Below are 24387 nucleotides of genomic sequence, written 5' to 3'. Positions count from 1 at the left end.
TCAACAGTACTGAAGAAAAGATATAACCAAGCTTTTTTTGGTAATGTTATTCTAGATTTTCCTTGTTGCGTAGAAACTTGAACTTTTCTTCATGCATCCCAAATTCATTGAAAGGGGATGGAAGGGTCCTTTACAAGAGTAAGGTCTAGTATTATGCAGCAGTTGCTATCTGCACATGTATGATTTTCCCTTTATTCTGCTATAACTCAGAAGAATTAAAAACTGAGCACTGAGGATTGCTTCTTTGGGTTAGGACATGGGGATAGGGTGAGATAGAGAAGGACTTGAGGAAAAATAGAACTTCAAAGCCTTTTATTAAAGGATTGACCACATCTCTGCTTATAGCACTAATATTTTGAAATTAGAAGGTGGCAAGAAATACTCTTTTTCCCCCTTATTCTCTTCCAACAAAACAAAACCAAATGGACAAGTGGAATGCTGATCCATGAAAAGAAGCATGTTTAGTCAGTGGGTTCTGATGGGCATGGGCTGCTCCCTCAGTATGCCAGGGATCAAGGCACACGGAATTTCCTGCCCTAGGAAGCTTTCTTGAGGCAAGAAGTTGATGCTTTGAGCTTTTTATTCAGATTTCTGAGAAGCTAGACTTGAGCAGTTGTTTCCAGTTTTAGGGCAGCTTTGAAAAATTAGCCTATTCAAAGAGATCCTTCAGATAAGAAACAGGCAGCTGGAGACATTTTTTGTTTTCTCCAAGACTCGAAAATATGACCCTTGATCATATACTGAGACACAAAAGGTTGAATGAAAGGCTGCTTTGACCTGCAGTATTTCTGTCACATCAACAGAACTACAAAAGGTCTGGGATTTTCCTTTTCTGCTTGCCACCATCTCTGCTACATATTCTCTGAAGCAAATAAAAATAGGCATTGGGAATCAAAGATGATTTTTAATTTCCTTACCACTAAGAGTAATAAGGTTGTCTGATTTAAGGTCATAAAAATCCAAAAGTGGAATTGAACTGTATTTTGTAATACTTTAGTGAGTAGATAATGAACTGGTAGACATCACAAGATTGTATTTTACTTGATGTTTTTAGAAATCACCATGTTTAGCCAGATCTGATATAGCTGTGTACATTAAGTCTGCTTAGATCTTAGGTGAATGTACTTTTATACTCAAAAAGAGTTTAGATGCAGAATTTTAAATATACACATATTTAAAATTTTTATTGGGGAAATGATCTCATTGACTAATTGCCAGTTCTGAGCATGTTCTTATTTCTCTTTGCCACACTGGATTTATCTTGGTTGAAATACAATGTTAAAGATGGTTTTCACTAAAAACACCATTTCTTTGATCTCAGTAGCCTTCCTTCCCTCTGCTCCTTCCCAAAAGTTAGCTAAGGGCATCCCATAGATGTAGGGAAAAGGTATTCATAGATTCAATAATTCAACAGATATTTATTAAGCACCTTTTGTGTTCTGTACACAATTTTAGGGATACAGTGCTTGAATGCAGGTTCTTGGTTTCATGGAGAGGACTTTCTTTTTGATGGGTACAACGAGGTACAAAAAAAATAAATAAGTCATTAGGTAATAAAAATCCCTGATAAATATGAAACGGAGACTGCTTTAGATTAGGTTGTCATAGCAAGCTTTTATGAGCAGATGACATTTAAGCTAAGATCTAGATGACAAGAGAGGGCCAGCCTTGTGAAGATCTAGGGAAATGGTAATAGGCCTTGATCATCCTGGCATGATCATCCTGAAGTCAGAACCAGCTGGTAAGTTCATGGAGCAGAAGTTGGGTAGGGTGGTAGAGTATTGAAGACAGAGAGTTAGAGAGAGAGAGGCAGAGGATCAGTTAGGGACCACCTTAGCCCATCGCAAAGTACTGGAAAAGCATTATAAGACTTTACACAGAAGGTATCATTTGTTCTAGTTTGCTTTTAAAAAGTCAACCCAGGTACTTGATGGAAAATGGATATTGGCATAGGAGGCAAGAGTAGAATAAAATTTTCATAAGGAGACTCTTGGTGACAGTTGTGGAGCTGGAGTGATGTGGGTAGATTTGAGATATGTTTAGAAATAACATCAATACAATTTGTTGATGGATTTGATGTGGTAGGGGAAGGAGGGACAAGGACAGCTCAGAAGCTCTGACTGAAGAACTGGATATGAGATACAGGAATTCTGGGGGAGGAGTGTGTGTGGGTGCAGCTGATGGGGATGGGTAATCAACAATTCAATTTCAAGCACTCTTAAGTTTAAATGACTACAAGACAGTAAAATAGAGTGTCAGATTGGCAGTTCCGTGATTATAAATTTCAATAGGGAAGTCAAATATGAAGGTAAAAGTTTGGAAGTCATGGTTGTCATTAAGCTCTGAAAGAGGCTGAGATTCCTTAATGAGAAAGTATAGAGAAAGATGAGAAGGAATGCTAGGGCCAAACCCAGGGTAATGTGACATTTGGAGTGGAAAAGGGGAGGAAGATCCTACAAGGCTACAGGGAGTCAGTGGAATACCTGGGGAGTATGGCTTCATGATAACTTGAAGAAAAAAGTGTAAAAAAGGGAAGGCGTGATTTTGCTGCTGTGAGATTTAGTGTTTATTGAATAGGGAAAGATTCTCTTAGAATTCCCCCACAAATATGCTACTTTGAAAATCCAAGAATCCTGACTTGAATACTGTAGATATAGTATAAAGTGCCAGTGACTGAGTAAATAAATGCAAATTCAGTGCAAATATTGAGATCTTTTAAATTTTTATTGGGGGGGGGGATTTAAAAAGGTAAATTTTCCCAGATATTTGTAATTAATTGGAAAGATCCTATCATTGTTTGGATGAAGGTAACATGGAAGAGATGGCAGCCTTCTCTCCACTCTGACTCACTTAGCCTGGAAGGTCTGTTTTTGGGAAAGCATTGGGTCTAGCCACATCTCTTCCCATGTGTCCTTTGTAGGTGGCCCAAGGAAGAGAATCTCTGCCATACCAGATGGAATATTTGCTTTGTGGTTCCCCAAAATAGAGAGGACTCTTAGTATCCACTGCTCCAAACCTTATAGGAGCAAGTCTTTTATACTGGGGGCTCTCAGAACTCTGTTGAGCACTCTGATAATGAAGGGGAAAGACTTCACTGTGTATATTACCACGTGTCCTTGGTGGCTGGAGGACATAGGCCATATAGACAGGTACCACAGACTCTTCCTGAGAGTCAGCATGTGTGGGTAACGGCGGTGGTTAACAATAGAAGTAATTGGTGATGGTCTAATGTAGATTCTTTTCTTCTCAAGTCTCAGGAAACCTACCTTATTAAATATGTCTTCCTCTGGCTTTGACTGTTTACAGGGCTCATCAATGTCCCTCTCAAGGTCCAACAGTCGTGAACACTTGGGAAGTGGAAGTGAATCTGATAACTGGAGGGACCGAAATGGAATAGGACCCCCGAGTCCTAGTGAATTTGCAGCTTCTGTTGGCAGTCCCAAACGTAAACAAAATAAATCAAGTGAGCTTTGACTTTTCATCATACTTTTAGATATAATCAGCCTGGAATTTGTCTATTTGACTTGGGGTGATGCTCAAATATAAACTCTGGACCCCCTGCCTTCAAGTATTTAGTATAATTATACGCCACCTGCTTTGTGAAGCCTTCCCTGCTTTTCCAGGTTAAGTAGGTGGCATAGTTCTCTGTTTCCACTGCATTTTGTCTGTGCTTTCACTGCTAAGTTATACTTTTATCCTTGTGGAGAATTTGAGCTCCACAAGCTAGGAAACATTTATTCATTCAGCAAGGACTTACTACCTGTGTTTGTGTCCATGTCTGAACATTCTGTTAGGCTGTGCCTTATTTATTTCTTCCCAAATGTCTAACAGTTCTGACACTTAGTAGCACTCAGTAAATGTTTGTTGAACGAATTATGGATGAGTCATGCTCATGCAAAGGTCCAGATGATGAGGAAAATTAAGGGATATAAAGGAGTTGAGCTGGATTTGATCACATTAGCATCTTGGAACATAGAAATAAGTCTGCCTAGTGGATAGCTACTAAAGATGAAGAGTAAGATCTGACTTTTTTAAACTGGCAAGATATAGCCAAATTGCCATAAATAGAGAAAAGAGTTTAAAGCAGAGAAGTTTTGGCTTTCAATGAATGTGATTGAGACTCAGAATGAGTCCAGTGGTTTTTCTGTCACAGCACCCATACTTTCTGGGCTGTATAAATAAAATAGGTAAGCAGACAAGAATTGACAATAGTAATCACAAACGATCTCTGTTCTGTAGCTCAATATAAACTTGTTTTGTGCCTCTCTTTTTCTGTCTTTAGCTCCTTTCCCTTCACTTAACACTGGATAATTGAAATCGACTATACAATTTAGCTGCATTGAAGTTCAGGATTAAGGTTAAGAAAAGGAACTCATTAATTAAAAGCAATGATTAAGGAACCCAGTTGTTTGGCTTTTGTCAGATGTTTTAAGAACATAAGGAGTTTAAAAGAGGATATAGAAACTACAAATAGCTTAGACAAAAATATAAAAAGATAAAAAAAATATAAAGGAAATTATGTGCCATAATATATACCACTAAGAATATTTTATTTTAAGACATCTAGTTTTTTTTAACATTCTACTAATGTATTTGCTTAATCCAATATATGTAAAATATTATCATTTAAGCAAGTAATCAGTATAAAGACATTTTTAAGAGATATTTTACATTCTTTTTTGTACCAAATCTTCAGAATATGGTATGAACAGATTTTATAATATATTTCCCACTACCCACATTTCAGGTGCTCAGTGCTATATTTGGCCAGTAGTTACTGTATTCAACAGCACAGTTTTAGGTAATTTTTCTTGAAACCCTTTTCAAAGACACCACTGTTTGGTTTTCCACAGACATCTCTGGTCATACTAGTTGTTTCCATGTGATTCTCAGTAACACTCTCTTTTATTCTCAAAGAAAGTAAATATATCATTTGGACAGTAAATAATATGGTCATCCTGCCAGTTACCTTCATGTTGTCAACTCCCGTGGTTACTCCTGTTTGCTCTTCACACTCTGCATTGTGTCAGCCTCAAACCAGCATCTCACTGGGTTGATGACTTTAGGTCCTTACCTTTAAGTGGTGGAAGGTCCTCAGGGTTGGCTCATGGGTCTTTTTCTGTACACTTTCTCCCCACAAAAAATAAAAAATCTATTTTTTTCATATGTATTTTTTTTAAATACTTAGGAAGGCTCCATACCTATTGTGCATCTTGAACTCATGACCCCAAGATCAAGAGTCACGTGCTCCACCAACTGAGCCAGCCAGGTGTCCCTAAACCATCTGTTTTTAAGAGAAAGAGAAACTTGAACAGGAAATTTTTCCACTTGAGATACAAAAAGTATATACACTCTCAATCGGGAGATGAAAATGGCCAGAGAAGGTGATTAGTGGCACACAGAACAGTGCAGAACAGGATTCTTAGATTTGGAGAATGCATTAACCAAAGGAGATTAGATGTATCTAATTAACTAGGTGTGCATCTTCCACCCTCATCAATCTGGGAATCCTTCCTGAAGCTGCAACTTCGATCTAAGAGGAAGAATTCCCACATGGACCAGAGCCAGTTGTTGGTCAGGGAAGTAGGGATGGCTACAGAGCTCTGCTAGGTTCTCCAAGCATCTATGGAAGATGTTTGAGTATTTGGTCAAGTACGTGACATGGCTCACGAGTCCATCACCTAGTAATGTGTGTATTGGGTCTGAACCATAGACAATCTGGAGAAATCTTTGCCCACTAAATCAGCCACAGAGTCAATGCAAGTTCAGCAATGCTGTCTTAGAATTTTTTTCAAGAGACAGATTTGTTTCTGTCATCAGTTAAATTCAGAAACTCCAGCACCATTCTTACGCTTCATGTTTGCTCTTAATTATAGAAGTGCTCTTTTTTGTGAACTGACTGCCCAATTATATTTTTGTCAGAATTGAGATTTTACATGTTGCAATATCCTATAGTTCCTTTGACCACAGGAAAGCACAAGTGTGGATTCGGAGGGCCATCCTGCTTTCCAAAAGGAGCCCAGACTTACAGTAACTCTGCATACCTTTATTGTATCCCAGGGATCTTTCTTCCAATTTCTCGTTTAATTCACATCAAATCAATTATAAAGAGCAAATGTTTCTGAATGCTTAGGGAGAAGATGATTAATGATTATTAACTACAGAGGCACTGTTGCTGACTTGCTGCCTCCCAAGTGTAGCTTTTTAATGGCAAGAGCCTCCCTGGAAGCAATAACCAGTGTTTCATTAATGAAAAGCCAATGTTTCAGTAAAGAATGGCTGTATTTCTGCAGCAACTGCTCTGTTCAGCCCAACAATGAAATCTAAAATATTCAAGTGATTAAAATTTTTAATTAAACTATGTTGTCTCTGGGCATTTACACTTCAAGCCTATCTCTCCTTTGCCTTCCAGCGGAGCACTATCTCAGCAGTAGCAATTACATGGACTGCATTTCTTCACTGACAGGAAGCAATGGCTGTAACTTAAACAGCTCTTTCAAAGGCTCTGACCTCCCTGAGCTCTTTAGCAAACTGGGCCTGGGCAAATACACAGATGTCTTCCAGCAACAAGAGGTCAGTCACTATTTGTTTATTATCCCAGGCATCTTCATTGTGGTTGCATGTATGATGGTTTCTAGAATGAAATCACTCATTGACCTGTGGCTGTGCTTTCACGGAGCATTTATTAAAATCTTGTAACTTATTTTTGCTGTTAAGAAAAGTATTATCTCATTTCTTATTTATTTAGTGCAACTAGTTACACAGGATAGCAGAAATATAAAATATTGTGTTCCCAAAAACACACCTTCACCAATCTTAGCTAAAGACCTAATCAGTGTATTGATTCACAAGAACTTTTGATTCACGGCTCCGTCAGCAACAAAATCTATATTTAAGATAATTTCAGTCTTTAATTTGTATTATCTTTATTTGTAGCACTTAAATGACAGCATCTGAAATAAATATCTATGGTGGGTTTTGACCCTATCCTTGTCATGTTACCGAATCTTTTCCTCCAGAAAATAGAATATGCTTTTTTATGTTAATTTATTCATTAATTTACTGTTTGGGTTTTGCCTGAACTGAGATGGAAATGAGATGTCTTCTGAAACATTACTACTATGGATTTGGGTCATAGTGATCAGCCATGGCCTATTACACACTGACCAGAAGAGAAGAACACCTAAAAATGATTCTTTCTCTTATGCTGTCCCATTACTAGGGCACAGCTAACCCAGTGCAACAAAATTAGAGTATTTCAATAAATGTATGTATTTTTCAAATCCAGACATGGTTTAAGTTTCATGCTTGTTTAACTTAGTTCATGTTAGAGAACATCTGATTAAGTCAGTAATTCCCAAGCACACATACATCATAAAGAATCTAAGATTTTTATTATGCAGTTTATATCATAAATTTAATGTATTACCCATGGTTCAATAACTAATTAAGCTTAATTGGTGAATTTTTTTGTTTTTTAACACCAAAAAAGGTTGTCATGTGTGTATTGGATTTTGTTTTCTTTTCCCTAAATCTAAATTAGTATTCATTTAAATGAGGATTTTCTGAGTTGAATAACACTTTCCTCATCAATGCATTAAAAAATTGCATTTACCTATTTAGTTTTGGTGGTTAGACAAGGGTAGTTGATTGAGAAGTACAAGGACAGAAGTATTTTAACTTGTCTAGACAAAGAAGGTTTTGAAGTAAAAGATTAGGTGTTATTCAATGATATTCTGGATTTGTTTTCATCTATATTTATTTGCTACCTAAAGAAGCACGGAAATAAATTGATTAAAGGTACTTCTTACCTAAATACTCGAAGAAGGAAGAAAACATAATATGAAACCAGGCTGCCTTTATCTAATATTATTAACTAGAGCAGGGGTCAGCAGGACTGCCTGATTTTTTAGATAAAGCTTTACTGAAAGACAGCCATACCTGTTCATTTACATGTTGTTTATGGCTGCTTTCAAGCTAAAATAGCAGAGTTGAATAGTTGTAATGGAGATAATTTGGCCCTCTAAGCTTCTTGCCCTTTAAAAAGAGAGGATCCCTGAAATAGAGAATCTCTGTTTAATAGAATTTCTAAAAACATACTTTTAGACATGATAAGTGAAAAAGTTTTCTAAGATCTGGACATACCTTCAAAATGAAAACAGAAAATCTCAATCTCTATATAATCTGAATGAAAAGTATAAATCTGGATCTGTTTCTTTCATGAAGGATATTTCCTAATACTCAGATATGACTTACAAGAATTTCCTATTAAGTGACCTTGTGAGATTTAGTTTATTCTAAGCAAGTTGAAGATTTATTCAGCCACTTGCACAGATGATATGTCTAAATACATAATTAATAACCACAGCTGCCAGTTATTTTGCCGCTTTGGTGAGCCCAGTGCCTAATCCTCCAGTCATATTCAGTGCCCATCAGAGCCCTGCAAGGTGCCATATTGTCAACTCTAAGTATCCACCACTGGTAATGGCAGAGGCAGAATAGTAAGCCAAATCTCTCTGGCTTCAGAGCCTGTGTTCTTTTGTTCTTACACGCTGTCTTCAAAGGAAGGGTGGGATCCTTGAGCTACTTCCCTCCACACTTTGTTGCTGATGCCAGAGAGGGCAAATATATTGTTCCTGAAAATACCTCTTGTATGCCACTGTTGGAGATAATTTCCGGGCTGAGCCAAGTGACCGGGGGGGGGGGGGGTCTAATTTGTCTAGGAATTCTGCTATCATTCTTAGGAGAACACAGTGGAAGATACCAGTTATGGTATTATTCAGTTTCTTTTTATAGAGCTACACTTAACCAATTCAGAATCCAAAGCTAAGAAATATTTTCTCTCATCTGGACAGGTAATGTATTCTTCTTTTTATCAGTTCCCCAAAACTGTGGAATTTGTGTTTGCATTTTGCTCTGGCTACCACACTGCTGGGACCTAAATATTTCATCTCAGTTGCAGTAAAAAACTGACTTAGCCTAAGTCCTATGCTGAAATCATGAGTTTCATCTCACTGCCATAATTACTTAGCCTTGTCCCCCTAGATTTCTGACACCACTGTTCCTGTCTGTGAGTAAGTAGGACATAATTAGTAAAGGAAATATGTGTAATAATGAGTTGAACTTTTAGTGAGCAAGAAAATAAGTACTTACTGTATTGGTTATTGATTACTTTCTCACCCATAGATCGATCTTCAGACATTCCTCACTCTCACAGATCAGGATCTGAAGGAGCTGGGAATTACAACTTTTGGTGCCAGGAGGAAAATGCTGCTTGCAATCTCAGGTGAATATAAATGCTTATACTCACATATTAAACACTGAATAACCTCTGCCAGTGGCCTCAGCCAGTGGGGCTGGTTCTGTCCATCAACCACTTGCTTACTATGCTGGCACCTTGTGGTTGTGGTTCTAGAGTATTTTCCACTAACAGTTTAACAAATGCTGAAAACATCCCTAGTACTCCTTCATCAAGGCATGGCCTGAAAACCTGCCTTGACAGTGTTCTTTAAAACAGATCTCTTCAGAAAGATCTAGCTCAAATTGCCCTTTGCAGAACATAAGAATGGGGTAGAGGTTGATTTCTCCTTTTTGTGGTTGTGTTCAGCAATGATCATTGGGTTAGTGAATCATTATTCTTGATTGGCTGTCATGTTTCAAATGTATGTGTCCTTGTATACCAACTGAGATAACCAGAGAAGAGAATGATCTTTGGTATAGCTGGAATCTGGCAGTGTTGTCTTAATGCTTTTAAATTTTTCCCAAACTTTTAATAGAATTTGTGAGTCACAGAAGGATTATTATCCTGAGCGATTACAGAATGAAAGAAAATAGTGTTGTCTGTCTCCCAGACCACCTTTTTTTGTGCATCTGTGGCATATTCTGTGTATTGGAAAATGCTCTTGGGGTATTTCCTGAGTACCTGCCATTTAAGAGGACTTAAGCTGGATGGTGAGTCAAGGAATCTGTAGATACATAACCATGTACCTCAGAAAGGTGTATAGAGAAATATAGGGAAGATATGAGAGGCAAAATAATGAGGTTACTTTTTGAAGAAATTCTGATAAAGTTCACTAATGTCAATGTTATATGTGTGCCAGTTTCTCAAAAAGAGACACCAAGAGCAGAAGGAAGTGTCAGGTGTGGTGGCAAAATAATTTTGCCTTTGCAAAACACTGATTTTCCAGGTTATGCCTTTATGAGGCCAGAAGTGACACCCAACCAGTGCAAGTTCTTTCCAAACAAGATGTACTAATCAGATCAGCAAATAAAATGAAAACTGCAGTGGTTTTCCACTTCATTTTAGCAGGAGATTGCATCCCCCTTCCAACCCCCTCAGGAAATCTTAGATATGGACCCGAAGCAGATATAAGCAGAGCAGCTTTGAAATAAGGGTGGAAATTCAGCCATTGAGCAGCCTGTTAGACTCCTCCATGGATGGAGTTCTGCATTCATCAGTTTGAGAAGTCTTCTTCCGTCCTGTGTACCCAAATGGTTGCATTAATGAAACTCCACAGGGGAGATGCTTTTTCTTGTTCATTCATAAGATCAGCTTGGTATGATAGCAAGAGCTCTGTATTTACATAAGGAGATCTGGGCTTTGCCTCTGCCAAGTCATTAGTCCTTGGGTGACTTTCCAAACCTCTCTTGGTTTTGGCTTCCTAACCATGAAGGTGGGTTGGAATAAATGATTATGTAAGGTAAAGGTCTCTTCTTCCATGTGCTCTGTCATCAGGTGAAAACAACCAGTAGTGAAAACAACCAACAGTTTTAACAGTGAATTTTATTAGCTGTATACTCTTTTGTTCTTTCTTTTTTTACTACCTGTGTTAATAGGATAATTTTCAACTTGTTTGCACTGAAGCTCAGCCTTAAGGTGCTATTCCTAGACCCAAATTAACTTTATCATATGTCTATATTCTTTTATTAATTTAAAAAAGAAATTAATATACCACTTGAATTTTTATTAACTCACATAATCACCAAGCCTATAGTGTAACATATGCTTGTGGGCCAGCACATATATACCAGAAAACTGTATGTTCTAAAATTTGATAATTATTCACTAGAGATTCATGGAATGTCAATGACCATAGAATGAAAATTATGTTCTTTCTTTGTGCACCCAAACTCTTTCAGCAACAAACAGATCTGTCTGAATCATTGGGACCTTTATTCTGGAACACATTTGTGTTGTATTCCAGGTGGTTTGGGGGAAGAAGAATGGGAAACAGGGGTTTTGAATCTTCCCTAATTTTTTTCCTCCAATCATCCTCAGTGTGGTTCTGTTGAGGTTACATACTACTTCTGTAGACCACCTCTCTCAATGGGGTTCACAGGTCTTCTGGCTTTTAAAGGAAATTAGAGGCTTTGAATAGATACTTTATGAATGATCTGCACAGTGTGAAGTATTTGATTATTTTAAGGATGATTTTGTCTTTGTTGAGTGTATTTGTTTGAACCTGGTAAATTGTTTTCTCTGCAAGGAATAAGTTTTTATTGAGAAACCCTTTCTCAAAAAGCTTCTTTTTTCAATTCAACTCATCTGATAACAAAGACATCCATTTCTAGTCTCAGAACATTCCATTTCCAGGAATAGATGCAGGATAGCTGGGCAGCTTTTACTCATGTTTGTCTTGTGGTTACATAGTTTGGTTAGATACAGAGTTTGCTCAAAATTCCTTTCTAAAATTTTATAGATTTTTAATTTGTGATCAGGATCGTGCTTTCAGTGTAAGGTTTTATTCTGTTTTTAATCTTGGTCCAGAAAATATCTCTTTTAATGTCCTAGAAGGAGATGAGATTTATCTCTAGAAGAGATGGATCAGAGAGAAAAAATGGTCTTTTTTTCAAATCTCTGATTTTTTAAAAATTCTTTTATTTCTCTCAGAGTATCTTAGTGAGTAGTTAACTAAACGTACAGGGACAAAGTAAAAGGATCTTTAGCATCCTGTTGACAGACTTCCCATCACGGCCTCAGGTAGATCTAACATTTCCCGACCTATTCTTTTAGTTTGTGACTCTGTTCAGACCCGCAACAAGATCCTGAGAGCTGCCAGGATTGTGTGAACCTTGGAATTTCAAAGAAAAAGGTTGGTATTTTCCCAAACTATCTCTTAGGCTTTCTTGAAAAAAATCAGGAGGGAGTTTGCCTTTTAATGTAAAAGACAACAACAACAAACATTAAAATCTCTTCAGTAGGACTTGATCTTTGATAATCTCTAGAATATATATCTCTGTTTCACATTTAGAAATATATACCTCAGAAATTGTATCTTAGGGAATAGACAAATTCCTTCATGATCATTTTATTCTCTCAAAAATCTAGTTGATGTGACTCTTCAGAATAAAGTTTTCAATGTCTTTTTTAAAAATATGTTTGTCTTTAGTGGCCCAGTTTTTTCATGTGCTCAATTGTACATGTTACGTGTTCTAGGGAAGACTGGTGTTTCACCTCGCTCATTCCTTTTCCTTCTCTATAGTACAAGAATGTTCTCCTGATTCATGGGTTCTCTCATGAGAAAATGGAGGCCAAAGACAACCTTCTAACTAGAAGGTGATAAAACTTTCCCAGACTGTGTACTTAAGGGGATTCATTTATTCTTAACTCTCCTACAGTTGCCTCTAAATATATTAAATTCTGTCTTGATTTCTGAATCTCTGTGTTTGTTTTTTAAACAAGATACATGTGTTCAATTTTTAGTAGGAATATCATTGTTATAGTGTTTCTGCAGGAATTTGATGGTAGCCATTTATGCCTGAATATATCTTGCTTATACAGATACCTTCTTCCTTGCTTCTCCAGAGTTTTAAAGCTGTGTTTTTCTATTTAAAAAAATAAATTTGGTAAAATCTGAAGTACAGCTCTGTTATCTAGCATACCTGAAACCACTGATTTTTCAAATTTGTATTCCTGATGCCTCAGTTGGTCTTCTCTACTCAATGGATGGACCACTGAAGCCCAGGACCCAGGGCACGGACCTTTGTGTAGGCAGGCAGAATGTCAGCCTGTCATTTTAAAGCTGTGTGGACTTTGTTTTTAAAACTCAATTTTCTTATCTAAAATGGAGAATGATAATATCATTTACTCCTTAAGGAGGACTTAAATGGGACAAAACAAATTGTAAAGTGCTTGTCTTATAATAAGCCCTTCTAAATCACTGTTATTTCTCTTCTCCCCTAAGATCTAACTGTGAACAAAAGAGAGAGGTAGAGGTCTCCACTCTTGTATCATCCCTATGGAGCAGACATTTACATTCTGGAGGACAGTAGGGTGAAAAGTTAAGGGTGTTGGTTCATCTTTCAGAACTTGGAAGATAAGTGCACATCTGGCCATATAGCTGTCCTTAGCCACCGTGACCAACCCACTGCAGCTTGAGTCTGTTGTTCTGAGCCCATCATTAGCCATAAATTGGAAAGAGGATTGTATGTGGGTGGGGTTGAAAAAGCTCTGAATACTATGCAAATGCATGTGCTGGATCACTGGCTCCACTCCCTTCCAAAAAAAAAAAAAAAAAAGACAACTTTAAGCACATCAACTGTATAATTCCATTTTTTGATACTTGGGTTTGGTGGCTTTCAGAACCCTAATTTCCAGAATGTGATGATTCTTTTTACTTGTATGAGTTCATTAGCAAGACTTACATCATTTGGTTTGAGGATTTGTAAATATATGTGGTGGGGGAAGGGGGCAGTTGCATAGTGATAAACAAGGTGGGATGCTACAATTAAGTTTTTACTTTTCTGGCTAATTTCTGGTTGGCAAAAGACAAAGTAACCTCTGTTTTTCTCAGGACTCTGGTTTCTTCAAAATTAAAATAAAGCATCTTAGTTTTTCCCTGAAAACTTGGATTCAAGTATTAGCTGTTTTTAGTTATATTAATTTCCTAAACTGTTGCTATTTATACTAAGTAGATTTTTTTATTCAAAGGAAACTCCTACTGATACAGTTCTTCATATAACTCTGACTCAAGGAGCAGAGGCATCATGAATCACTGGAGCCATTGGGCTGTGGTTTAACACTTCATCGTGCTCCTCCATTATTCTCATGTTTCTATTTGGAGTCTTCTTTTCATGTCTGATTTCAATAATATAATAATATAATGACTGCAGTGTTTGACATGGATGACTTCAGTAGCTATAATAATTTTCTGTGTCATTGGTAATATATCCTCTCATATACCTTTCACCAGCTCTGATGGGCCCCCTCCCTTTGCCTCTGAAATGACATTTGGGATCATTCAAACTGTTTAATTTGTATATCCAGAGTATAGAGGGTTCTGAGATTGACCTATCTCCCAGATAGTCTACAAACTGCAATAAAAATGATTTTCTGTCCTTGGTTCTCTTGCTACCAACATACTCCGTTTAATATCAGACTTTCTAGCATTTCAGAAATGTCTTGACCAGCAACTAAAACTTTTCCTTTTGCTACCAGATTTGACTTTCTCTCCAAAACCCTCCTCTGTCACCATTTTCTGAGCTCTACTGCCATGTCCTGTAGATTATTAAACTTTTTCATTGAGCTTCTAACAATTCTCTCTTTCTTTCTCTAGAACTAAATAAAAATCGAAGAAAGCTTTTTGAACCACCAAGTGCACGCACCTCTTTCCTGGAAGGCGGAGCAAGTGGGAGGCTACCCCGTCAGTATCACTCAGACATTGCTAGTGTCAGTGGCCGCTGGTAGCACTACCCTCCAGACATGCACCTGCCAACTCTTTCAAGTTGGACACAGAAGATCTGTGACCAGCCTTCACTGCACACCGTCCTCAGTACTCTGGGTGTCTGGTATCAGGACCAAAGCATCTTATTCACACCTGAACTTTGTGCCAAAAAGGAAGAAAAGAGAGAAGATGATCTTATGTCATCACACAGAATGCCACATTTGGATGACTTTTTTTAAAATGGCAGTCGGACAGAACTTGCAATTTGAGGGTAGGGCTTTATTTCCTGTTTTTATTTACCTAAATAACATATGCACTGATTTTTTACTTAAAATGAAGGATTAATTGACATCTGAGATGCCAGAAAACATAGAGGCTCTTTTGTTTGTTTTGTTTTGTTTAGGGATTTGGGGATTTTTAAAAATAATCAAAGTGGAATTTTCTGGTACTTCTTTAAAATAATTATTGAGGTCTTTCAGCACTTTACACTTTCTAATTTCTTGTCCTGTGGAAATTATCTTTCTGTCTCTCTCGTTCTCTTAGTTTTCATGTCACCTGATGTATTGGTACAAATCAGATTTAGTCATACTTTTTTGTCAGATTTTTATTTGAAATGGTACTGGATTATTAGTTTTGTGGAGAATATTCTGACTGGGAAATGTGACTCCACTTGGTTTTCAACCAGTTCTGTTCATTGATGTCAACATCCTAGAAACAATTAGCAATGAACCTATTTCACATAACAGGTGCAAAGAAAGACCAAATGGACTTTGCAATATTAACCCTTTGCAGTCATCATATTTAGCTACTGCCTATATTGCTAAAATAATTTTAATGGTTGTCTGAAGGCAAAGGGCTATTCTTTAGTATACTGCCACTAAAGGACACTTATTTATAACAAACTTTTATTTTTAGATATTATAAGCATACAGTACATAACTGATTAAATTGATATCTACTAGAGATTTATCGTAGAGAGTGGACGGCATTCAATAACTGGAGCCCTAGATTGTCACTTTATTTAAAAAAGACAAATAATCATCTGACAAGACAGCACTGTTGCCATTAAGAGGAGAAATAGATTACTATCCTTACCATGTACACACTAGCTGTGCTCCATATGGTCACAGGACTTTCAAAAACCATATCTGTCGGCTTGAAGTCGACTTGTGTTTGTTGAGAACAGAAAGGCTTTATTTAAGTTTCCAGGGTGACAGTTTTATAAAAACAGCTGAGTTCCAAAGGAAGACAAAAAAAAAAAAAAATAAGGACTATTTTCTAAGTGGCTAGATTCATTGTTATTATCTTATACTGTGAAAGTCCAAGAAATCAGGCAACATTGTTTCCTAGGTCTTTTCGGACATTTTATTATAGATTTATGAAGGCTTTTAAATCCATGAAGAAAATCACTAAGTGCCTCTCTTTCTTCAAAGCAATATTATTTCCAAGTGTATTAATTTGTTGGAAAACTTTCCCATAGGAAATGTTGTGAATTACCTGTACTGTAATGACTTATTTATGTTCAGTATTCAAGACTTTCTACATGGACATAAACCACTGTCGCATATTCTCAGCAGAAGGCATTACATAAGCATACATAACAATTGGGGACTGTCATGCAAATGTGGGATCAGAAAGATTTGCCAGACATTTTTCCATGACTAAGTCTTACCATTAAGGTAAGAAAAAGAGTTGAAGAGAAATTTTGCAAACAGAAAACATTTCATTTTAAAAAATAATATTGGTAACCTAGAAGGCGTAGATAATGGGCCTGTCATAAAATTATTATCAGTTATGACAGCACTGAGGGGATGCCCATTCCTAAACTATATCTCACATGCTTAGGTATGAGAACTACATTGCTCCTTTTGCAAGTACAGCAGACTCCTCCTGTGTGCATGTCAGGTGTACACATACCATCGCATTGGGCTCCCTGCGTTACATGGCTGTATGAACACAGCATGCTACACATTCAGTGCAGGGTAAGAATTCGGGTTTGTTTCCTGTTCCACTCAGTGCTGTAAAGTTTATTCCTTTAATAAGACCTTTCCAAATTTAAAACAAAACAATCATTTAGAGCTCTTTACAAATTTAAAAAAAAAACAATCATTTAGGGCTCTTTCTCAACCATGCAGTTGCAACAGGAGCAAGAGGGAATGAATTTACACTATTAAGTTGATGCAGGTTTTATGAACAGGGCTTTGATACTATCTATGCCAAGGAGAAAACTGTCCCAAGTAAACTAGATTAAATAGGGTGGCTAAAAATAAATAAAAACACTGGAAATTACTTTTCTCACTTTCTCTTAATACAATGAAGGGAATATGACACTACAGTATATGGTGTTGTCAGTGTTATATGATGCACAAAGTATTTGGATTATTTGAATAAATGTTAGTTTTTAATCAATCTGTGCCTTAATAGTGACCGGTTATCTGTAAATAGAGAACAGATACAGATTGTATTTTTTGTGGGGGTGTTTGTCCTTTTAGTGATTTTTTTCTTTTTTTAATGAGAGATGGAATTAAGCTTTGAAAATGGGAATTTTTCTAAACTAATCAATTGTTATATGAAAAATAAATTTATATAACCCCTTTGTATTGCCCTTACTAGATGAAATGTGTCTTTTTTGTACCTTTGTACATAAACCTGTAAACCTATGCCTGTATTTGTTTTCTAAGAAAACTTTTTTTTTTTTGCTATTTTCAGCAGAATTGGAAGATGTCTCTGCAGTAGATTTGTGCCTGTATTGTCTGACCTATTGTTTTGCGTTGGTCATCCTCATTTTCCACCAGAAGCTAAGTCACTTTATTTTAGCCAGTGAATTCGGGATCAGTAATCAATCATTGTTTCTCTGGCCACCTGTAGATATATACCAAAAGAGTAAGATCACAGGTTTTATTCTCGTTCTTTCTTTCTTTTATAAGGAATCAAGTGTATGACTACTTTGACAACCTCATCCATCAGCAGAGGAACTCTTTACTGAAGTTATGCTGGGCTTCTTGACCCAAGTTCCTGTTTCAGAGACTGACCATTGTGCCATCACACTGCGCACTGTGCCTTGTGCTGAGGTTTTCTATCTGAACTCATTTTCAAATAGAATTAAATATCATATTCGTAATCCTGAGATTTGTTAAATCTCAAATTTAACTTTACACTTACTATGCCTCTGAAATACTTCCACTTGAATTACCTGTGCCAGTGGTTCTTTAAAAATATTTCTAGTGCAAGAGTTCTTTTGATAACTGAAATATTACCTATGAACCCAATATTATTCAGTCATTCACTCATTTTTATATAAATACATAGGCTTTAGTATGTACCAGACCCTGTTCTAGGAATATCAGTGAATGGAGCATAAACACTTGCCCTCACTAAACTTATGTTAGAAATGGAAAACAGCATGGGGCTCCTGGGTGGCTCGGTAGGTTGAGTGCCCGACTGACTATTGGTTTCAGCTCAGGTCATGATCTCAGAGTCGTGGGATCGAGCCCTGCACTGGGCTCTGTGCTCCATGCACAAAGTCTGCTTAGGTTTCTCAATCCCTCTCCCACTCCCACTCCCCTCTGCTCACTCTTTCTAAAACATAAATAATATTTTTAAAAATGGAAAATGGTGGAGCTGATAAGGAACTAGAGGATGGACTATCCCTGTCCTTCAACACAGGCCTCTATCTGCTTATAGCATCAGGAACTCCTGTGTGCTGTCTAGAAACCCCAGTTTTTCACAAAACTGCTGTTGAAAGCTCTCATCTCATAGAAATGGGCCTATGCTTTCAAATGCAGTATTGCTTTCATCTACCTTTTGTTTTCTAGGTTTTGTAGGTTTGATCAGATTCTCAAAAGGAATGTGGCCAAAGGGTCATGACCCACAGTTTTATACTGTTTGACCCATAACTTCTTAAATTTGACTCCACGTGACTTTGCAATATTTAGAACTCAGGTTTACCTCGAGAGAACATGAGCTTGCTTCCACTGAGGATACTGAGAATGTATAATAGAGACTGATGCTAGATGGTGACTAAGTTGTTCCTGACTTTGCTCCCCACCCCCACAAGAACAACTAATAACTATTCATGGACAGGGCACCACTGAGGAGGTCCTAGAACATGAGGGTGAGGCTGAAGTGCCCCTCATGCCACAGAGACCAAGACAGACTGGGTTGGAAGGGTATGAGAAGTAGCCACATACTGATGGCATGCCCCTAGCCTGTGCAGCACCATGCCAAAAGGTCTCCCCTGTGTCTATAGTTCCTCCACTGGAAAAAGAGAACCTAGGGGTAGCACCTACTCTGATCTTGCTCCATGGGGATCATGGAAATCTGATTATGATGGAGAAGAGGAAAGAGGCTTCCAACAAGCAGCACTCAAATCTTAGCAGACCACATTTCTACCTGCAGGCCCAAGCAATAGTTCTAACCAGTGGCTTTGTAAATCTTCAGAACCAAATAGGTGATGCAATCTGACCAGGTACATTCACACCACAGCAGGATTTTCAAATGAGTTTTGCCAGCCCTGGAGTCTAGTCCTCCCATATGCAGCTAGGAGAGCTGTGTCATACCCCACCCCATCCTTTATGGAGCATAGCCATATGACAGGCAGGGCTGACAGAACACCTGGAAGTTGCATGCAAGCTGAAGTGAGAGGAAAGTACTGATTGCCCCGAGAAGAGTGGCCCTGTTTGGCCAGGGAACTTGGGGAATGAGTTGCCTTGCAGCAAGTGGTACATCAAGAGCCTTAGTGGTGTTAGAGCTGCTGCTCCTGCTGTGCCCAGGGAAGGGAAATAAATTCACAGCCCTAATTCTTGAATACAGCCTTCAACCTGCCTGACCAGGGAACCTTATCAGAATTCATGGGCAGTTATTTATCCCATCCACCAGCCCTGTCTACAGTGTGGCACTTGAGCAAAAAGCATTGCCCATGGCTCTCCCCATTTAGAGCAAAATCAGTGACCTCACCTAACCAGGATATTCGTTGTACACTTTGACTGATTCAGGTGCCCAAACAACAAGCCATGCAGGCCCTGGGTCCTGTCCTGCTGCCCTGCCAGGGAAGGGAAGCTCTTTTCACAGCCCCATCTACTAGTATCAGTTCTCACCATTAGGGAAGCCTGACCAGGAACAGAGGCAACTATGGAGCCCATCTTACAGTTTTTATTTGGGCAGGGAACTAAGTCAGCAGTCCTATTCAACTCTTTTCAGCCAGTTTCATACCACCCCAACACTGACAGAGCTCAGTTACCTTGCCCCCAAATACGCCCTACTAGCAAGCCCCATTTGTCCAAGAATGTTACCCCAGGAGACATGTCCAGAAACCCAAACTTAGCTGAAGTACTATTTATGCAAAGTGAACCTGTGAAGTCTGAAAGAGGAGACAACTTACTTAGATACCAATGTCAGGAATCAGGTAAATATGACATCACAAAAGAAACTGAAAGCTGAAACTAATTGAAGGAAATGGAAATCAACGAACTGTCAGGCAAAGAATTCAGAATAACCCTCTTAAAGAAGTTTAATGAACTAGAATAACAGTTAAAATTAGGAAAATAATGCATGAACAAAATAAGATGTTCAACAAAGAAATAGTAATTATAAAAAACTTTAGAGCTGAAAATAACTGAAGAATTCATAAAGAGACTGAAAGGGAGACTCAAAAAAAAAAAGAAAGAAAAAGGAAAGGAAGGTGGGAGGGAGACTCACTATATAGAAGAAATAATCAGAGACCTGGAAGAAACGTCATTTGAAATTACCAAGTCAGAGCAGCAAAAAGAAAAGGAAGAAAGCTTACAGGACCTATGGAACAAAATACCAATATTAGCACAATAACAATAAAAACACATGGGAATTCCAGAAAATGGAGAAAAAGAGAAAGGAAGGGAAAGTATATTTAAAAAAATAATAGAGGTGCTGGTGGCTTAGTTAGGCATATGCCTTCCTCTCTGGTCATGATCTCAGGGTCCTGGAACAAGCCCCACATTGGCCTCTCTGCTCAGTGGGGGGCCTGCTTCTCCCTCTCCCTCTGACTGCTGCTTCACCTACTTGTGCACTCTCTCTCTCACATACATACATACATACATACATACATAAAATCTTTTTTTAAAAGTAGCTGGAACTTTTCCAGGGAGAGTTGAGAATTAGACATCCAGATCCAGGAGGCCCCAGACTCCAAATGGGTTGAACTGAGACATTATAGTTACATTGTCAAAAGTCAAAGATGAAGAATTTTAAAAGAAGAGAAGTTGTGTACAGGGAACACCATAAGATTATTGGCAGATTTCTTAAGAGAAGCTTAATAGGCTAGAAAATGGGAGAACATGTTCAAAATGTTGAAATTAAAAAAAACCTACCAACCAAAAATACTATACTTGGTGAAGCTGTCCATAATAAATGAAGGGGAGATAAAAACTTTCCAGAACAAATAAAAGTTGAAGGAGCTCACTACTAGTCCTGCTAATGGGAGGTCTTTAAGTAGAAATAGAAAGCTACTAAGTAACACCTAAAACTATAATAAAGCAGTGTAACTTTACAGTGGCAATGATAGATATACTGTCAGAGTTAGATTCTATACTACAGTAATGGATTCTGTACTATAGTAATGGTGGTGCATAATTCACGAACAACTTTAGTAGTTATAGAATAAAAGTAGTAAAAATAATCATAATTACAAAAATTTGCTAAGTTATGCAATAAAATATGCAACTTGTAACATCAATAATGTAAAATGTGAGGAGAGGAGAAGTGTAAAAATAAGTAAAAAGTGCTAAGGAATTCTATAAACATTGTTATACTAGTCTTTAAAAAGTGTTAACATTTTAAGATCTTATGTTAGAGAAATATCTATAATAATTACACAAACGATTGTGATAAAGAGTCCAAGGATACTGATACCACATACCACCAAACACACATAAAACAAAAACAGCAGGGTAAGAAACAAAGAACAATGAAAAAGAATAAAACAACCAGAAAACAATTAATAAAATGGCAGTAAGTCCTTACTTATTAATAATTCATTAAATATAAATGGATTAAATTCTCCAACTAAAAGACATAGAATGGCTGAATGGATTTTTAAAAATCCAAGGATATTCTGCCTGCAAGAGATTCACTTTAGCCTTAAATACACATATAGTCTGAGAGCAATGGTAAAGAAAAATAATTCAAGCAAATGGTAAACACAGCTATATTTATATCAGAAAAATATACTTTAAAATGCTGAAAAGAGACAAGGTCATTATATTGTAAATATTAATGCACCTGAGTAAGGGCACCTAAGTATATAAAGCATAACTAACAGAGCTAAAAAGAGAAATATCAATACAAAAATAGTTGGGGACTTTAATACCCCACTCTCAATAATGGATAGATCAGAGAATCAATAAGGAAACCGTCTATTTGAACAATAGACTAAAAGGACCTAATAGATATATCCAGAACATTCTATCTAATGACAGCAGAGAATATATTCTTCTCAAGCACACATGGAAACTTTTCTTAGGATAGACCATATGTCAAGGCACAAAACAAGTCTTAGCAAATTCAAGAAGATTGAAATCATACTAAGTATCTTCACTGATTACTATAAAATAAAACTGGAAAATTCATGAATTTGTGGAAATTAAACAATTTCATCTTGAACAACCAATGAGTCAAAGAAGAAATTAAAAGGGAAAAAACAGTATCTTGAGACAAACAAATATGGAAACACAACATACAAAATTTACAGTATTCAGCAAAAGGAAGTTCTCAGAGAGAAGATCATAGTAATAAGCACCTACATTAAGAAGGAAGAAAGATCCTAAATAAAAAACCTAACTCTATGCTTTAGGAACTAGAAAGTGAAGAAAAAATGGAGCCCATAGTTGTTAGCAGAAGGAAAGAAATATTAAAAGTTAAAGGAGAGAGAAAGAAAGACCAGGAAAACAATTGAAAAGATAAAGAGGTCTTTGCAAAGATAGACAAATGGACAAACCTTTTAGCTACACTAACCAAGGAAAAACAGAAAGCCCAAATCAACAAAATGATAAGTGAACAAGTAGATATAAAAAAAAAAAGAAAAAGAAAAAGTAGATATTACAACAAACACTACAGAAATACAATTATAAGAGACTGTTATGAACAACTATATTCCAGCAAATTGGACAATAGAAAAAATGGAAAAGTTCTTAGATATATATAAACTACCATACTGAATCAGGAAGAAATAGAAAATTTGAAGAGACTAATTACCAGTAAGGAGTAATCAAAAATCCCCCAATGAAGAAAAACCCAGGACCATCAGCTTCACTGGTGAATTTTACCAAATATTTAAAGAATTAATGCCAATCCTTATCCTTAAGCTCAAAAAAAAAGAATTAATGCCAATCCTTATCCTTACGCTCAAAAAAAAATCAAAGAGGAGGGAACACTCCCAGACTGATTTTACAAGGCCGGCATTATACCAAAACCAGAAAAGGAAACTCCCTAAAAGAAAAATTCAGTCCAACATTCTGATGAATGTACATGCAAAATTTTTCAGTAAAATGCTACAAATTAAAGCAGCAAAATTAAAGATTCAGTTAACCATGATTGTGATTTATACCTAGGATTCAAGGATAGTTCAAAATATGCAAATCAATCAATATGATACATCACATTAATTGAATGAAGGAAAAAAACATATAATCAGTTAAATAGATGCAGAAAAAGCATTTGACAAAATTCAACATTGATTCATGACAAATATTCAACAAGTTACATATAGAAGGAATGTACTTCTAAATAATAAAGGTCATTTATCATAAGCTTACAACTAGCATCATACTCAATGGTGAAAGTTTGAAAGCTTTTCCTCTAGGATCAGGAACAAGACTAGGGTGCCCACTTGCATCAGTCCTATTCAGCAAAGTACTAGAAATCTTTGTCAAAGCAATCAGGGAAGAAAGAAGAAAAAGTATCAGTATTGAAAAGGAAGAAATAAAACTGTATTTGCAGATGAAGTGAATTTATATTTAGAAAATCATAAAGACTTCACCTAAACCTTAGATCAGATCAATGACTGCAGTAAAATAGGATATGGATTTCATATACAAATACAAGTAGTGTTTCTATACACATGCAATAAATTACCAAAAGAAAGAAAGAAAATGACCTTATTTATAATAGTATCAAAAGCAATAAAATACTTAGGAAAAAACTTAACCAAAGAGGTAAAACTTTCTACTCTGAAACTACAGGACATTGATGAAGTCAAAGACACAAAAGGAAAGTATCCTGTGTTCATGAGTTGAAAGAATATTGTTAAATGTCAGTACTACCAAAAGACATCTATAGATTCAATCCAATCTTTAACAAGATTCCAATGGAATTTTTTATAGAAGTAGAAAAAACAAAATTTAAATGGAATAACAACAACAAAAAACCCCGAAAGCCAAAGCAATTCTGAGAAAACAGAATATAGTGGGAGGCATCACACTTTTTGTTTTCTAGCTATACTCTAAAAGCTATAGTATTCAAAACAGCATGGGCCTGGATAAAAACATAAATATATATAGATGGAACAGAGTTGAGAGCCCAGATATAAACTTAAGCATATATGGTCAACTAATATTTATAGGAACCAAAAAAACTCAGTAGAGAATAGTCTGTTTAATAAATAGTGCTTTAAAAAACTAGTTATTCATGGTAAAAGAATGAAACTAGACCCCTTTGTTATACCACTCACAAAACTTAACTCAAAATAGACTAC

At 36.7% G+C, this 24387-nt stretch overlaps 1 protein-coding gene across 6 annotated transcripts in view; it reads left to right on the top strand.

The window, feature by feature from the left end:
* BICC1 (BicC family RNA binding protein 1) overlaps nt 1-17550 on the top strand; it is a 270715-nt gene extending 253165 nt beyond the window's left edge. For 5 of the 6 annotated variants that reach the window (XM_041747647.1, XM_041747644.1, XM_041747643.1 and 2 more), the window contains 4 exons: nt 3307-3463; nt 6413-6573; nt 9187-9286; nt 14556-17550. In XM_041747647.1, coding sequence (XP_041603581.1) covers nt 3307-3463; nt 6413-6573; nt 9187-9286; nt 14556-14686 — 549 coding nt within the window. In that variant the 3' untranslated portion in view covers nt 14687-17550. Of the gene's footprint in view, nt 1-3306; nt 3464-6412; nt 6574-9186; nt 9287-12013; nt 12093-14555 lie in introns of all 6 variants that reach the window. The other variant, XM_041747645.1, reaches the window with a different exon arrangement.
* The last annotated feature ends 6837 nt before the right edge of the window (nt 17551-24387 follow it).

Source organism: Vulpes lagopus, chromosome 3 (assembly GCF_018345385.1).
Source record: "Vulpes lagopus strain Blue_001 chromosome 3, ASM1834538v1, whole genome shotgun sequence".
NCBI lineage: Eukaryota > Metazoa > Chordata > Mammalia > Carnivora > Canidae > Vulpes > Vulpes lagopus.
This window is presented reverse-complemented; position numbering and strand designations above follow the sequence as displayed.